Consider the following 16,661-nt stretch of genomic DNA (forward strand, 5'->3'; position numbering starts at 1 on the left):
TGGCCCAGCCTCCCACCTTCAGCCCAGCGGTGAACGTCCAGGCCCCGGTCATCGGGGTGACCCCCTCACTGCCTCCCCACGTGGGGCCCCAGCTCCCGCTGATGCCAGGCCACTACTCACTCCCACAGCCGCCCTCCCAGCCACTGAGCAGCGTGGTGGTCAACATGCCCGCCCAGGCCCTGTACGCCAGCCCACAGCCCCTGGCTGTCTCCACACTGCCTGGCGTCGGGCAGGTGGCCCGCCCGGGACCCACCGCCGTGGGCAACGGCCACATGGCAGGGCCCCTGCTGCCTCCACCGCTGCCAGCCCAGCCGTCTGCCACTCTTCCCAGCGTGGCCCCGGCCACCAACGGGCCCCCCACGTCAGAATCGGCCCACGGGCTACAGATGCTGCGGACCATTGGCGTGGGGAAGTATGAGTTCACGGACCCTGGGCACCCCAAAGGTAAGTCCTGCAGCCCACGCGCTCCTGTGTGCCCACACCTGTGCCCCCGTGTGTGGTCACCACCACAGCGTGCACAGGAGCCTGGTTCCTGGTGCCCAGCTCCCCAGCAGTCCTCCACTGCTTCAATCCAGGCTGCAACGGGGCCTCCCGCCTGGGACAGCTGGGTCTTAGACTGAGGAGGCAGAGAGGAAAGTGGAGGGCAGGACAAGGAAGGCAGGGAAACGTGGGTAGGCAAGCAGAGGAGGGCGGGGAGAGCCTGCCGAGTACAGGGCCTTCCGCCTTCAGCCCGAGCCCCGGCCCATTCTCCCATCTGACCCAAGGCCAGGCCACAGGCAGCATGAGCAGGAAGCCTCCTCTTAGGTCCGCCTAGAACAGTCCCTTTGGGGGCCTTCTCCATTTTCCACTCAAGGACAGTCAGAACATGAATTGGCCGTGTGCCCATCCTCCCACCCCCAGAAAAGTACCCATTGCTGTGCGTTGGATGAGAGCAGCTCAGGGGTGTGAAGTGAGGCCCACAAGACACCCCCCCGCCCCCCGCCACCTCCCTGGCCCATCCTGAGGCAGCTAAATGTTTGGTTTCAAGAACTCATGGGTGGTTCTGTGAGACCCCAAGAAAGAGCACTTCCAGCCTTGACCTTCATTTAACCCCCTTCCCCAGGACCTGTTTTCATTCCAGATTCTTGAGAACAGAGCCAGGGGAGGGAAGACACCAGGATATGGTTTGAGGCTGGGCCCCGGCCCAAGGCTTAGAGCAGAGGGTGTCAGCAAACCAGCCTCACTCTTGACCAGACTGAGGGGTCCAGCAGTCAGGATGCAGAGCATCTGGGAGGACCTGAGGCTGCAGCTGAGTCGGGGGGAGGGGGGCAGGGAGCTTACATACCCCCGGACTCGCCCATCCCCTCAAGGTCCACTCCTGCTGAGTGGAAAGGCAGGGCAACCAGGCCTGGACCCAGGTGTGGACAAGAGGGTGCATAATGGGTGATCTGCCCTGCTGGGCTTCCAGGCTCCCTCTGAAAGAGAAGTAGATGGTCTAAAAGTGTGAACCTCGAGCGAGACGCCTCAGCCTCCCAACTTACGAACCCTGAGATGGGGAGGGGGGCTGCAGACCAGAGTCTTAGCAGAGTAAGGGCTCCAACCAGCCATTCTCATCCAGCCTGCCCTCCTGAATCTCTGTCTTTATCCCTGCGAGCAATTTCTAGGCCTTGTCAAGCATCCCAACAACAAAGCCGTGTCTAGATCTCTGTCGGGTTTAATTCCCAATCTGATTGAGTCCGGACTGCCTTTGTTTTGAAAATCAGCACTAGTTTTAAATGAGAAAATTACATCTAAATTTTGGTAAACTCTTGCTTTGTTTAAGATCTTTTTTTAAAAATTGACTATATTGTTTTTTTATTTTTTGTTTGTTTGTTTGAATTGTTTTGGTTAAGCTCCCTCTCCCTTTGAAAAAAAAAAATGTACCCACAGTTTACATACCACCAACTGTGACGCACTGGGTACTGGGTGTCCGGCTGCTCCCAAGGCTGTGCCAAGGCCTGAGAAGATGGGAGACTATCTTCTCCCATCAGGTAGGGGGAGGAGGGTGTGTCCACCCCGCCCTCACCCCATCCCAGGGAAGCTCCTAGAACCGATGAAGTTCTTGCTGCCTTGCCAATTTCAGGCATCCCCCCAGGAAAAGGTGTTGGTTCTGTGCAACAAGGTAAACTGGCCCAGACAGGACCGGTTCCTGGTTTAGGGCTTAACATAGAGCTGGGATCCACCCCATACCCCGCCCCCTGAAGCTGCCAGGCGTAGGCACATCTGATCACCATTAGGCATCTGAGTTCATAAGATCATGAAGATATAGGTGGTCAAGGCAGGTCCCTGCTGAGCTCCTGTTCACGCTGGGCCTGCAGGCCCTGCAGAGCCACACCTGTAACATCATGTGGGGTCAGACAGCACGAACCATCCTCTATCATGGGCCTGAGCCCACAGACAGGAAGGAGGAAACCCCTGGTGGGGTTTGCTCTTCCAGCCACTATGGTGTGAATTCCGTGCCAGGCCTGGGGATGCTGTGGGCCTAGAAAGCGTTCACAGCCCCAACTTCTGGGGAGCCAACTAGATTCTCCCAGCTCCAGCTGGTGACCTGGTGACCTGTCTATCACACCAACTTCCATAGTTCTCCAGTGAGCTGGCTGTTTCCCCGGAAATTACATTGAACTCGCTTCTCTATTTACGGCCCTCGTCAGCTGATTTCTCCCCCCGGTATTTGCAGCAAAGAAAGAGGATGAAGCCTGCACAAATGCCTCCCAGCTCAAGCCTGGGTGGGCTTTTTTCTTTCTTTCTTTTTTTTTTTAAGGTAATTTCTCCTTTCATTTCTAATCTTAAAAGCCTTTATTGCTAAAGGGATAATTTATCTGTCAGATCTAATGTCAAACAACTGCATATTTTTTAAAATAAGAAACCCGAATTTTGAAACCAAATCTTTGAAACTTGCTGTGTGAGAATCATCTTCCTGACAAGCCCACGTGGGTTTGGATTTGGGTCACTTTTAATTTTGCCCCTAGGGATTTTACATCTCCGAAGTCCAATTGATTTCACACTCCTAAATGACAGGCAGCTGGCTCCGAGCAGGAGCCAGGAGGCCCCGCATGAGAACATCAACACTAGTCAGAACTCTACTTTAAAAAAAAAGAACTTTCCTTTTCTCCTGTTCTCTGTCTGAAAGCTTGCCGGGCATTATAATAAGATCCACCATAGAACTCCTTGAGATCTAGCTCATTAAAGTCCCACGATTTTTCCTACTGTTGTTTGACGTGACAACCTGGTCTCTCGCAGAGCTGAGTAATTACGAAAAGATCCCCTCCATGAAGAACAGGTCTTGCCAGCCAAAAGGATGGGCCACTGGTATTTTTAGACTTCATTAGTGCCCTGATTTTAAATTTCACATTTTGTTTCTTGTAATTATCTTCCCATCGACTGAGTTGAAATTTCAGTTGGGGCTCTGTTACTGTGCCTTCCCAGAAAGGGTGTTGGGGCTTTCATTTAAAACTTAACCAGTTGAAAAATACAGGTGGTGTGGAAATGCTTTTTGATTTGCAATAGGTCAAGCGATTGTCTCTCATCTCTGACTAGAGAAGCCGGTTTGCATGCAGCTCCCTGTAATGAATGTTATTTCAATGCATTGTGTGCCTATAGATTTTTTCTTAAGAAACTTGAGATAAACCTCCTTTCTTTCTCGAAGAACAATTTGGGGTGGGAGGAATCTGTAGGATTTCTTTTCTTTTTTTTTAAGATTATATATTGAAAGCTAATTAAATTTTATGTGTGCAAAGTGATAAGGGGGGGATGAAGATTTAGTTCTACTCGAATCCTGTTTGGAAATCCCTGAGCCGTTTGTTGGTCTTGCTGAGTTGCACCCCTGAGCTGATCCGCGGGCAGAGGTGGTGACCAGCATCAGACCTTGTGAATCCGGAAAGTCCGGTGTCCCTGCACCCGTACCACGTGAACCCAGCTATGTGTGTGTCACCGCAGAGGTGCAGGCTACTGCTGTCATTCTTTCTAGCCCCTACCTTCTTCCATGAAGGACTTCTGGTGGCCAGGAGGGTGACCAGAGACCCCTGAAAGCCCCAAACACTGGGCCTAGTGGTGAGCTGCAGAAAGGCTATTGTAATTTCATCTGCATGTCGGGGGAGAGAGAAGCCAGGCTGCAACTGTCCCCTCTGGCTTCTGGACCAAAAAGCAAAGTCCAAGTTGACCAGAAGTGAAGAGGCTTATCTCTTTTGACTTTAGATTTCATAGGCCCCAGGTGAAGGGCCATGAGGGTGCTCAGGGTTGGGGAGTCCTGTAATAGGTGTGTGGGCAGCCCCTTCCTATGGGTTTTGCATCTCCTCCCATTTCACCCTTGCCTCTGAACCTCCACACCATGGAGCTCTGCCACCTTCTATTTGGACAGCAGTAGCCCCAGCCTCCACAAGGGGCAAAGACAGGATCCAGGAAAGGGACTTGGAGGCAGAGTGGACAGCTGTGTGACTGCAGCAAGACTCCTAGCCTCCCTGAGGCTTCCTTGCCTCATCTTGAAAATGGGATGACAGTACAACCATCAGGCAGAGAGCAGAAGTGAATGAGATCACAGGCTTGACCGTACAGAGCACTGTGCCCACTTACCACCAACCCAGTTGCTCCTGCTGACATAGGCCCCAGCTTTGGGGATTTTAGCAGAGAGAGAAGCTGGCAAAGACACAGAAAGCAGGGCCTCCGCCCCAGTGCAGAGGAGATAGAAGAAGCCCAAGCTTGTTCACGGGGCTGCCAGCCCCTGGTCAAGCTGCTTAACGGGAATGCTGTGTCCCCATCCCTAAAAGGGAGTGGGATGAGTCACCCTCCTCTCCCCCAGCCCTGGCGTTCAGCATCAATCTCATCTCTCCCCGCACCAGCCTCTGACACACTAGGGCAACCCACTCCCTTAATAACAGATTCTAGAAGAAGCCGGGGGTGCAGGATAAAGCTGTCTGCCCACACACAGTTAGCCCAGAGGCACAAATGTCCCAACTGACATCACCTTGCCACAGACCAGCTCTTCCTATCTCTGTCTCAGAAATGATACCTTGAATCCATGCAGGAGTTCAGAGTCCAAATCCATGGTCTTCCTTATGCCCTTATGGGCTGAGTCTGGAAACTCCTTTGAGTCTGCCCCCTCTAAATTGGTCCTCTCCTCTCGGTCTCCACACCCTCCTTTCAGGCCAACATCACTCCAGGACTGCATCAGTGGCCTCAACAGTACAACCCCTCCTGTCCAGGGTCCATGCCGCAGCCAAAGTGATCATTTCAAAACAAAGTCTGGTTCTGTTACTCCCTGCCGAATGCCTCCAATGGCTGCATTGCTCTCAGGACACAGCCCCACCCTTGACACGGTGCTCCAGCATCCAGCTCCTGCCTGCCTACCTCCCAGCTTCATCTCTCACCATCTCTCATCGCTCTGCTAGCAGGCTGCCCTGTAGCCATTCCACAGTCTGGGCTCTCTCCTGTCCAGCTCTGCTCTGAGCCTTGGCTGAGCACTTATGATACAGTTTGCCTGTTTCTGGGTCATTCTCCCAACTAGACTGTGAGGTCCTGGGTTGGGGGCCGGCACAGACTCCACCCCATTCCACCCCAGTTTCCAAGCCAGTACCTGGCACTAAATGGTGAAGAGTTAGAGGAATGAAGCATACAACACTGGGATGGGAATTATCCAGCGAGGTTCCATGACTTCTCTGTAGCCGCCTCCTCCCTTTGTATGGTGAAAACAGGTTAGTACTTGAGGGTCAAGGCATGCAGCGAAGTCTATGTGAGACTTCATTCTGTAGCTGCCTGGTCCCCCCATCCCTGCCCCATACTTCTGGGAACAGAAGTCCATCTGTTTCAAAGCTCCTCCTGTAGCCAAGCATCTCCACCAAAATATTAATTCTTACCCCAGAGCATATGGGAACTGAAACTCTGCCTCAGTTTCTTCATCTGTAAAAGGGGGATAAAAAATAGAATCTGCTTCTTACGGTTGTGAGAATTAAGCAATTTATTTTACATAAAGCCCTTAGGATAGTGCCTGCCGCTGCTGCTAAGTCGCTTCAGTCGTGTCCGACTCTGTGCGACCCCATAGACGGCAGCCCACCAGGCTCCCCCATCCCTGGGATTCTCTAGGCAAGAATACTGGAGTGGGTTGCCATTTCCTTCTCCAATGCATGAAAGTGAAAAGTGCCTAGCCCTTTGTAATTACATATAAAAGTGTTTCCTATGATGATGGTACAGGACCATCCTTCAGTGTCCATGGCCTTTTAGGAACCCAGGGGAATGTGAGAAAGTAAAGACCAGTTTGCCTTCCAGAGTCTTAGGAGATTATGTTAACATCATGATGTTTGAAGCACCTAGTTCTCAGAGGTCCACTTTGTACAAGAGAAAATTGCCTTCTCTCATTGTAACATTTTACAATCCCCTACCATCACCATAACAACCAGAGGGAACCAGCCCGTTGCTGGGAACCTCCTCCTAATTCCAGGAGCTATTTGTCTTGGGAGGACTCCTCCTAATGACCCACAGGGGCTCTCAGCATCCTTTGACGTTCAGCTTGATATTGGGGGTGCCCAAGGCACTGCAGGGGTCCTCCCCCATAGCCATATCAATAGATGGGACAAATATAATTATGTCACTCCTGCAGACAAAGCAACTAAGGCTGTAGGTGAAGGGGGGTGAGGAGCATGTGGCTGGCAGCATGAAAGGTGGCCAGAAGCCCAGGTCCTGCACCAGACTGCTTGGGTGGAATTCAAATTCCACTACCCATTAACCCAATGAACTTGGCTAGAAACCTGGTATCTCTAAGCCTCTAAGTTATCTGTAACACAGAGATAATAACAGTGCCATCTTCTTAGATCTGCTTTAAGGATTTAACAATGTATGTAGAGCCTAAACACGGTGCCTGGCACATAGTATGCTTGCAATAATGTTAGCTGTTGTTATTACTACCACTACTATAAATTCTAAAGAATGCTGGCAGGTGGGACAGGGAACGCTGTCTGAAGCACCTTTGGCTCAGGATCTCCGTTATTTTTAAAGCAATGTTGTCCAAAGCATTCTCCCAGCTCTGACTGACACAACACTCAACACAGACCTGGAACCAAACCCACAGTCCTGCCATCATGATAACTTTCCCCTTTCCAGCCCCCACCCCAACACACACGCTCCCCCAGGAAATAAGTGTCTCAGAGCCTATGGAATCTGAAAGTCCATCTCATCTCCATGAGGTCTTTCCTCCTCTCCTGCCCCCAGCCTGCCACAGAAGGCCCTCCTGTCTTCATAGGGCTCTGTCCTCAAGGGATTTGTGAATCATTAATTGGAGGATTGTCCAGGGCTTAACGGTTTTGTTAACAGATCATTTGACAATAAATGAACCAGGCAAGTGGAAAATGCAGCACAGCGGTCAGAACACCCAGTGATGGTGTCATGCTTGGAGCAGGAGGTAGGCCCTGAGCCCCAGCCTGCGTTTGTCCCTCTCTGGGCCCCACTGCTCAACAGAGCACAAGCAGAGTGATGTGCCCTGGGCGCCTTCTCAGTGAGCCAGGAGTGGTACGTGGGCTTTCAGCCCCAAATCTCCACTGAGCATCTTCCAGTTCAGAAATCCCACTCTGGCCCTAACTGTCTGACAGGCAGGGCGAGAGGAGTCCAGACAGCAACTGGAATGGGGTGGTGGGGGAGGCTCTTCAAGTGGGAGCCAAGGGAGGAAACGTTTCCATTCCTGGGATTTCAGAAGAGGATGGTGATCCACAGCAGGAAGCCAGCTGCCAGGGTCCCGAGCCCTGTCTTCTCTCAGAAGTTGTGACCCAAGCAGACACCAAGCAGGAATGACCACTAGGTTCTGCATCACTGACACTCAGAAGCCACTGACAGGCTCCAGCCATGTTACTTCCCTCCCTACCTCACCACTAGGCATTTATCAAGCAACTAGGAGGTTGCTGGCTTGGAGGTAAAGAATCTGCCCGCCAGTGCAGAAGACTCGGATTTGATCCCTGAGTCAGAAAGATCCCCTGGAGAAGGAAACGGCAACCCTCTCCAGTATTCTGGGGAATGCCATGGACAGAGAAGTCTGGCGGGCTACAGTCCATGGGGTTGCAAAAGAGTCAGACAGGACTTAGCAACTGAACAACAGCAATGTGCATGTAGTATTAGGTACCTACTGTGTGCCGAGTCCACACTTGGCTTCTCCCAGGCACAAGAGGCATGACCCGTGCAGGTCTCGGCTCCTGCTGAGCCTGATGTCCTGTGATCATGTCCACAAGGTTTCAAACACCATGTTGGGTGCTGGGAGGGATGGAGGTCTCCCTGGAAGACCCTGAATTCCACTTGGAGGAGGGCGGGGGCCGGGGGGCAGTAATAAGAGCTAAGGGGCTGGAAAAGAGAGGTCAATATGGACTGAGCCTTTAAAGGCAGTTGAAATGATTCAGAAGAGGCAAGCGGAAGGCAGGTAGTTCCACAGACACCAGCTCTTAGGAAGAAGGCCTGAAATAAGCACCAGGAACCCAGAAATCATGACTTCAGTTCCACAGAGTTTTACACACACACACACACACACACATACACACATCTACCCAAATGGTTCTCAGCGCCCATCCTGATCAAGGACAGGTTCAACTAGTGGTTTATGCTGATTTACACCCATGAAATTCATTCTCTGAACCCTTGAAACATAAAGTCCAGAAAGCCTGGACTTTGCTAGGGCTTCCCAGAAGTTCTCTTTACCTCTCCCCATCAGTGACGGCACAGTAAGGGTCCATGATCTCGGGCAAGTTCAATTCCTCAGTCCCTGTGGCTGTTCTGGTCTTACAAGGTGAAGACCTGTTGGTCTTTGGAGGCTTTCCTCCCGGAAGGAAGCACTTTGGGGTCATCAGCTTCCAACTGAGAAACTGATGCACACTCAGGATCCAGGAAGTCTTGGTAAACATTTCTCTCTCCTATCGTAACAGACGTTAATGGCAAGTTTCCTGTGGCCTGATCACTATTCAAACAACCAACATGTGCCATCCTGCTAGGAAAGGCATGTCCTGTCGGGCTGGCCCCTAGGGCTTTTTAGTTCAGTTTTCAAGGTTAGAGATGAGTTTCAAGAAGGGGAGAGCTGGGCAGGTCTGGCGTGCCTGCTGCCTCTTCCCCAGGGATGGGGAGGTATCAGTACCCCAAACTGTGAGACTGTGGCACAAACCTGGCTCAACAAAAAATGATTCCGTTACAACTACATTCCATTCAGGAGCATGCTTATTATTCTAGAAATTGAAAATGTGAAAATAATACAAGCATAGTAGGTTAGGAACACAAAACAACATGTCAATTGCTTGAAGAAAACAATGGCCAAAATGTTGCCACCTATTGAAACTGTTGTCATTGCCTGATTTCTTAGTGTAACTCTCTTTAAAAACATGTATCTTAGAGGGAAGCCCAAGCATTTTCAGTGCAGCTCCAGAATGTTCTTCGCCTTGTAGCTCTCCCTGCAGGGTTTTGGATGACCAAGTACAGCACTGTGGACCATCTTGTTTTGCCCACTGGCTTCTCACTGCCTTTTCCTCCCCTCTTCCAGTGACCACTCAATGCTCTCATGGCTCAGTGTCTTAGACCCAGGCCTAACATACATCCCAGGCAAACACCTATTAGTTTTTTTTTACCACTTTCTGCAGGACCAATGTCATGGGCTATATGTTAATTAGATCAGGCCTGCATTACAGAATACTATAGACTGACTCAACAGAAGTTAATTTTCCCACAGTCCTGAAGGCTGAAAATCCAAACTCAGGGTGCCCACAGATTTTCTAGCGAAACCTCTCTCCGTGGCTTGCAAACGGCCATCTTCTCAGTGTCCACACGTGGGCTTTCCTCTGCGCATGGGCTCCTGGAACCTCTTCTTATAAAGTCATATTGGATTAGAGCCCTATCCTATGTTCTCACTTAACCTTAAATACCGCCTCAAAGGCTCTATCTCTAAATATATTCACACTGAGGGTTAGGGTTTCAACATAACAATTTGGGGAAGAAGGGCCTTCCCAGATGGCACTAGTAGTAAAGAACCTGCCTGTCAATGCAGGAGACATAAGAGACTCGGGTTTAATCCCTGAGTCAGGAAGATCCCCTGGAGGAGAACACGGCAACCCACTCCAGTATTCTTACCTGGAGAATGCCATGGACAGAGGAGCCTAGCGGGCTACTGTCCATAGGGTCGCATAGAGTTGGATATGACTGAAGCAACCCAGCAGCAGCGGGACACGATTCAGTCTGTAACAGGCCATATATATCAGTGGAGCTGGCAAATGGAAAGGGTAGCCCCTCACCACAGCCAAGTTACTTACTTGACAGTTACAATGTAACCGCGTGATTTTCAATGCTTGATACTTACTTGAGCTTTTTCATTGATTTACTATTAGCATTTTTACCAGTTTAACTTTAAGCCACTCACTCTATTCCTTGTCAGCTGAGCACTGTCTGTATTTTCCACTGTTAGAATCATCCATATTTGGGGTTAATTTTTTATTTCTGTAGAACCTTCATGCTGGGAGGGATCTCAGAGCCATCCAGCAGAAGCAAGAATCTTCCCTCCACCGCTGGGGACTAAGCCGCGGCCACTCACAGCTAGATGGTTTATGATGTTAAATGGTCAAGAGCTGTCTTCCTGTAACTTCCATGGTCTGCCCTCTGGGCCCATCAGAGCAAAGCTGGCTCCTGTTCTCCATGACAGTCCTTCAGATTTGTGATGGTGGCAGAATTTCCTTTTCTACAAATATCTCCAGTGACCTCAGCAGTTCATCCTATGGGTCCTTTGGTCCTTTACCTTGCTGGAGTCCTCCCTAATCATGCTCCAGCTTGTTGAAGCACCTCTTAAAGGGACACCAGGCAACGGTCACCCCCATGGTCCTGAGCATCACACTGCACATAGTCTAACTTTTCTGTAACAATCATGATTTATTTGTATAAAACACACTCATACACACCCAGGCACACACACACACTCCAACTTCCAAGTTAAGAGAAAAGAAAAAACAACCTCACAAAAATCCTCCTGTCCACTCCACCAAATCTTTAGGGTCTCTTCCCTCCTCTTTCTCATCAAGGTTGGGTTTATAGATCATTCCTCTTTATAGAGCTCCCCTTTCCTATACCCTTTTGCCCCCAGTCTTGGCTGTAGCAGCAAGCTTTCCACTGAGTTTTCAAAATTATTTCCTCTGGAGACTAAGGGTTAGATGTATCTCAGCCCAGCCTCTCCACACCCAACTCACAGCTGTGCTCTCCCCCAAGCACTCATCACCTGCCCCTCCTTTGGTGGGAATTTACTCCCAAGCAACACTCTATCCCCCTCCTTTCCACCCTCTGCCCCTCCCCCAGGATAGTGAATGTCAGCGTAGGATATTATCTTAAAGGTCATTTAGAAACCCACCACCCTCTCAGTTACAGGTGGGGAAACTGAAGTTCAGAGGTGTCACCAAGATATGACAAGGAACCGCCTCTAGCAAATTCCCTGTGACCACCCCCAGCCACTAGGAACCTCTGCTGCTAGGAGTTCTCTCTAGAAGCTTCTCTCTCCCTGCAGACTGAACACCACTTAGAGTCAGGCCCAGCGTCTGCCTGGATGCACTGGGTTTGAACACTGTGCCTCTCCAGGACCCACCCAGAGGGGCACACATTGCCTGGCACACACAGCCCACAGGAGTGCCGTGCTGACTGGCAGCTCCACCAGGCCTGAACGAGAGGAAGGGGAGAGACAAGTTGCCACATGCTTAAAGGGGGGCCAAATCATGATACCAGCATGTGGGCAATGTCTGTGGTGGCCCTAGGAATGTGGACTGATGGAGAAGAAACATTGCCCAACAAGCAGAGGGGCAAATTCTGTAATGTGGGCTCCAGGGCCCTCATCCCGTCACTCCCGTGGCTGGGGCTTGTCCTAGAAGTGCCTGCTTAATGTTCCTAAGCCTAGCCCCATCCTCCAGGTCTCTACAAATATTGGGTGGTTTGGGGCTTTGCTTTTAACTTGGGGGCTTTCAAAACTGCCGTTATATTGTGGTTATTTCAGTAAGTTGAGGCCCATTTAAAGAGCGCAGCTCCCTCCTAGAAACATGAACACCTTTAGTGGCCAGCCACATTGGTCCATTACAGTCCAGAGAATCTTTAAGAGCCAAAATAGTGGCCTAGTTCACACACCCAGGATGTCTTCCTCTTGTTCAAACCCCAGGACCTGTTGCCAAGGACCTCACAGGCCCCTACATTTAGGAACCACCAAGTGGTGACTCTGAAGGCTCTCAGACCATCTGGCCCTTTGAACAGACAGCTTTCAGAAATTCTGACTGATGCAAAAATAAATCCTGTATTTTCAGTCTTTCTTCTATATGGAGAAATTCATTACCTTCTTAGACCCAGCAACAGTTATTTACGAGGTGAGGTTTTTTTGGTGTGAGCAGGGACTCCAGAATTCCTAATTTCAGGTCATTCATCCCGGAAGGCAGAGAAGTAGCCATGTGGCCTCCCTCTGGGTATTGGCGGTAATGACACCAACCCAGGCTGTAAGGCTGGACCAGCCAGGTGGTCTCGGGCTGTGTGTCAGGGACCACCATTCCAGGGGGCTGGTGGCCAGTGCTGACAGAGGTACCCTTGTCTTCCAGAAGGGCACAGAGTGGGGAGCCAACATTTTATTACCTATTCACTCTGTGTTTATGTAATCCTTGCAGTGGTCCTGTGAAGTAGATCATAGGTGGAAAATCAAAGTCTGGGTATATAATCAAGACCCAAGCATAAGTGGTAGAATAAGAAGGAAGTCAACCAAAACTACCTGCCTCTGACGCCCACCCCATTCCAACACACCGCACCTTGAAGCTTCAGGTTGCAACCTGTATGGTCACTAGGTATGTTTGGAGTCAGGGATGGGCAAGTCCCACAGTGGCTGTCTTATGTCTCTACGAGTCATGTGTCTGATATTTCTCAATATAGACTGATGATTCTTGGGTTCTTTCCTCATCTCCAAAAGTGTCATGTAATGGATGGGTGACTGGACAGGTGGACTTAAGTCCCAAAGTTAATCCTCGCGACACATGGGCATTTTAGGGAAGCCACAGACAGGGCATTCGCTGACCACCACGGAAGCGACTGGAACTTGGGAGTCAGGCAGACTTTCCTGTTGCTACATCTCCCACGCCTTATACAAAGTATTGCCAGTGCAATAAAGTTGATGGAGCCCATCATCCTATGAAAGAACCAATTCTGGCCAAAGATGATACATCTTTGAAGTTAACGAGGTCTATTAATTGAGCTTATGCCCTTTTAAATGAGCAAAATTTTTGAAATCTACTAAATAGCCGCACATCCATCTAGACGTAGTTACTGACACCTCATACCTCTGTCCCTGGTGGTTCAGACAGTAAAGAATCTACCTGCACTGCAGGAGACCTGGGTTCAATCCCTGGGTCTGGAAGATTCCCTGGAGAAGGGAATGGCAACCCATTCTAGTATTCTTCCCTGGAGAATTCCATGGACAGAGGAGCATCGTGGGCTACAGTCTACGGAGTCGCAGAGTTGGACACTATTGAGTGGCTAACACTTTTCATATCTCTGTCACCAATGGAGCCACCAGGGTGCAGCTCTGGGAACTGGCTTTCAGCCAACATCTAGCACAGCCACCAGCTCCTTGGGAGCTCAACAGATATGTCTGACCAGCCATTCTGGCCTGAATCAGCCAGTACAACCTTGGGGACCAGACAACCATATGGTAAATCGCGCAAAGAAAAAAGCGATCAAACTGAAGCATGCTCTTTTAAAGAGCACCCACCCCAACCCACAACCTCTGAACCCTTTAGTCCTGGTCTCAGGATTAGGTGGGAGAGCTGCACAGGACTCAGCTAGTCGGCCAGCCCTTCAAAAACAACCACCGCACAGGTGGCTCTAGGGCTGGGTGGTCCTCGGGCTCAGGGAAGGGGAGCAGACACCGCTCCCAGGAAGTCGAGACCTGGAACTGGCCAAGCATAAGGACGAGGTCCAGACCAAAGAGGGCCCATCATGCCAGGGCCCCGGGGCCCCTGAACACACATTGACGCTCTGCCCAATTTCAGTCTCCCCTCAGCTACCACAGCTCGCAGTTGCTGAAGAGCACAAAGTGATACTTGTTGTGCCCACAGAACATCTGCTGAAGGCAAAACTTGTGTTTATAGTTCTTCACTTCAAAAGACTGGCCATGTTATAAAAAGAAAGGGACCATCTGTCCCGCTTCTGGACCCCAGCGCCTCTTGGAAAAGATTTCTGTGCAAGAAGACAGTGAGAAGTCAACACTGACTTCAGGAAACTATTTTGAGGCCGGAAAAGAGTGGTGCCTCCCCGCCGAAGGGAAATCGAGGCGACAGATGAAAACCGGCTTTGTGAAGGTCAGGAGATGGCAGGCACCATGGGAGGAAGCGGGCAGTGACCCCGCTGGCACTGCCCAGATGTGCTGGCTATGCCGAGGGCCAGCTGGGAGGACAGAGGGGTGTGAGGAGTGGGCCAGGGGCCCTGGGGCCCCAGGAGAAGGCAAGAAAAAGTCAGCACCAGTTGGCGGTTACACGAAATCTGAAATCGTCCATCTGCATCTATTCACCCCGGCTTGTCCAGCCTTTCTTATCCAAAACGCCCTTTAGGACAGCATCCCTTTCTGTATCTTGGGGACTACCTTAGGCTCAATGATTCCCTTCCAGAGGTTGGTAACTGAGGCATTCTTCCAGAGCGCACAAGGGTCCAATCTGTCTGTGAGGCCTGCTGGGCAATTGTCTGCCTTAAGTTCTTGGGCACCAGTACGGAAAAGTCACAAGAAGAGGCCAGGAAAGGCGGAGCGGGCGCTGAGGTGAGCATGGGGTAGGACTTGAGATGAGGGGTCCCCAGCCTCCTGGTCACACTCTCCCAGGCTGGGGCCCCTCCAACCACAGCTCCCCAACAAGGCTCTTCCCTCCCTGTCTCATTGGCTCAAGTCTCAGCTCACTGGCTCTGAAACAGCTCTTTCTCCCTCCCTCCTCCCCACCCCAGGAAAAAGTTGGGTTTCTACCAGATTCCAATCTGATTCCAGAAAGCCTTGGTCTGTGCACCTCCAGCTTGAGGCTTCTTTTGTTTCAGATCAAAACCTGCTTTCCTTCTGAGAGTCTGTCCCTGGGGTGGGCATGGGGAGAAAGGAGCTGGAGGTCAGAAGTGGGGTCCTCTGAGGACACTCCTTGTTCTCTTCCTGCTTGTCTCTGAAGGAGCACCCCCAGCAGCTCATCGGGATAAATGAGAGCTTCACCTCCGAGATGGAGAAGATTCACAAGTTCTCATCCACGGTCTCAAACTTACTGAATTCCCCTCCGCTACCCCGACTTGGGCACACACATTTAGATTCCAAGGATGAAGGCAGTTCCTGGAATAGCATATTCAAGGCTCCCAGAATCCTGAAAGGTCACCCTCCTTTTATTCTTGCCTCCTTTTACATCTTTTCTGTTCTTATTGATTTCTTAGGGCACATAAGAAAACACAGTAGGCAGAGCCTGCTACTTCCATTGAAATAAAGTATTCTGCAGTCAGACGACACACCATAAAGAAATAATTGCAGTCTGTATATATTGCTAATGGACATCTCTCAGCAATTCTCTGTCTCATAAGCTTTAAACACAGACATTAGTATAAATATGCAGAAATCCCCACTCGGGCAAATTACTCTGCATTTCTGAACGGAGGGAAGATTAACCATGTGCTGATATCTTTGAAGGAGCTCAGCACAGCCGGAAAAATTCTCTGGCCCTCTCTGGGAGGGAGTTTGGAACACTGTGAAGCCTCGAGGACAGAGCTGCAGGCCGGGCTGGCCTCTCCTTTTCCCGCGCCCCCCAACCCCAAGCCTGGGGCTCCCCTGGAGCACTGAGGAGGGGGTGGGCCCCAGCCAGAGCAGCCTCTCCCGAGCTGGTTGGTCACCTGCTTCTGGAGTCAGAGACTGAAGATGCATTTTTCTCCCCTGGCCTCTTAGCTGCCTGACAAAAGCCCTCAGGGATCATCAGGCCTCTGAGGTAAAAGGCCCGTGAGGAGCCCTGAGAAGGTTTATAGAAGCAGCATCAACCCTGGAACAGGGCCTACAGTCCCCCTTTCTCTGGCCCTTCACACTTGGATCCTCCTACGCAGCTGACTCTCCCTGAGGGTCCCACGCTGCCCCCACAAAGGCCAGCATAGGGGCGAGGGTCTCTGTCTTCCAGGGCTCCACAGCCTGTGCCACCAGAGCTGAACCCCAGCTCAGCCTTAAGGGTCTGTGAGGAAAGCCTGCTCCTCTTTCAGAAATTACCCCTCACCCCTGCTCATGAGGGTGGGGAAGATGCCCCCCGTCAGCACAAGAAGATGCTATGTCTGGGGGTGAGGGGTCAGCTGATGGCTGATTAGAGGGGGCAACAGAGGTCAGGGAGGGCCACACCCCACCACACACACACACCGCGTTCTCAGCACAGGCCATGGATCCTCTCTACAGACAGAGGTTAGGGGCTCGGTTTTCCCTGGGTTGGGAGCAAGGGAGGTGGGCCAGGCGGGAGGGCCACCTGGAGGACTGTGGGAGGTGAATTATGAGCTAGTCAGGAATCACCGCAAAGCCAGGGGAGCCCAGGGCGCAGAGGTCTTCCTGGTTATTTATTTTGCGTTCATCTGCCTTTGCCACAGCAGAATTGAATGCGTCGGGAGAGGAACATTTACGGTTCTGAGGCAGAGAAGAGGGAGTTGGGCCTCTC

General features: G+C 51.1%; 1 protein-coding gene across 1 annotated transcript in view; it reads left to right on the forward strand.

The window, feature by feature from the left end:
* The window catches only part of KLHL29 (kelch-like family member 29), a 335,635-nt gene that overhangs the window by 262,488 nt on the left and 56,486 nt on the right, over positions 1 to 16,661 (forward strand). The window contains exon 6 of the mRNA XM_010840684.1: positions 1 to 444. This exon is cut by the window's left edge and continues 10 nt beyond it. Within this exon, the coding sequence (XP_010838986.1) occupies positions 1 to 444 (444 nt within the window). The remainder of the gene's footprint in view (positions 445 to 16,661) is intronic.

This window comes from Bison bison, unplaced genomic scaffold (genome assembly GCF_000754665.1).
Source record: "Bison bison bison isolate TAMUID 2011002044 unplaced genomic scaffold, Bison_UMD1.0 scf7180017864145, whole genome shotgun sequence".
NCBI lineage: Eukaryota > Metazoa > Chordata > Mammalia > Artiodactyla > Bovidae > Bison > Bison bison.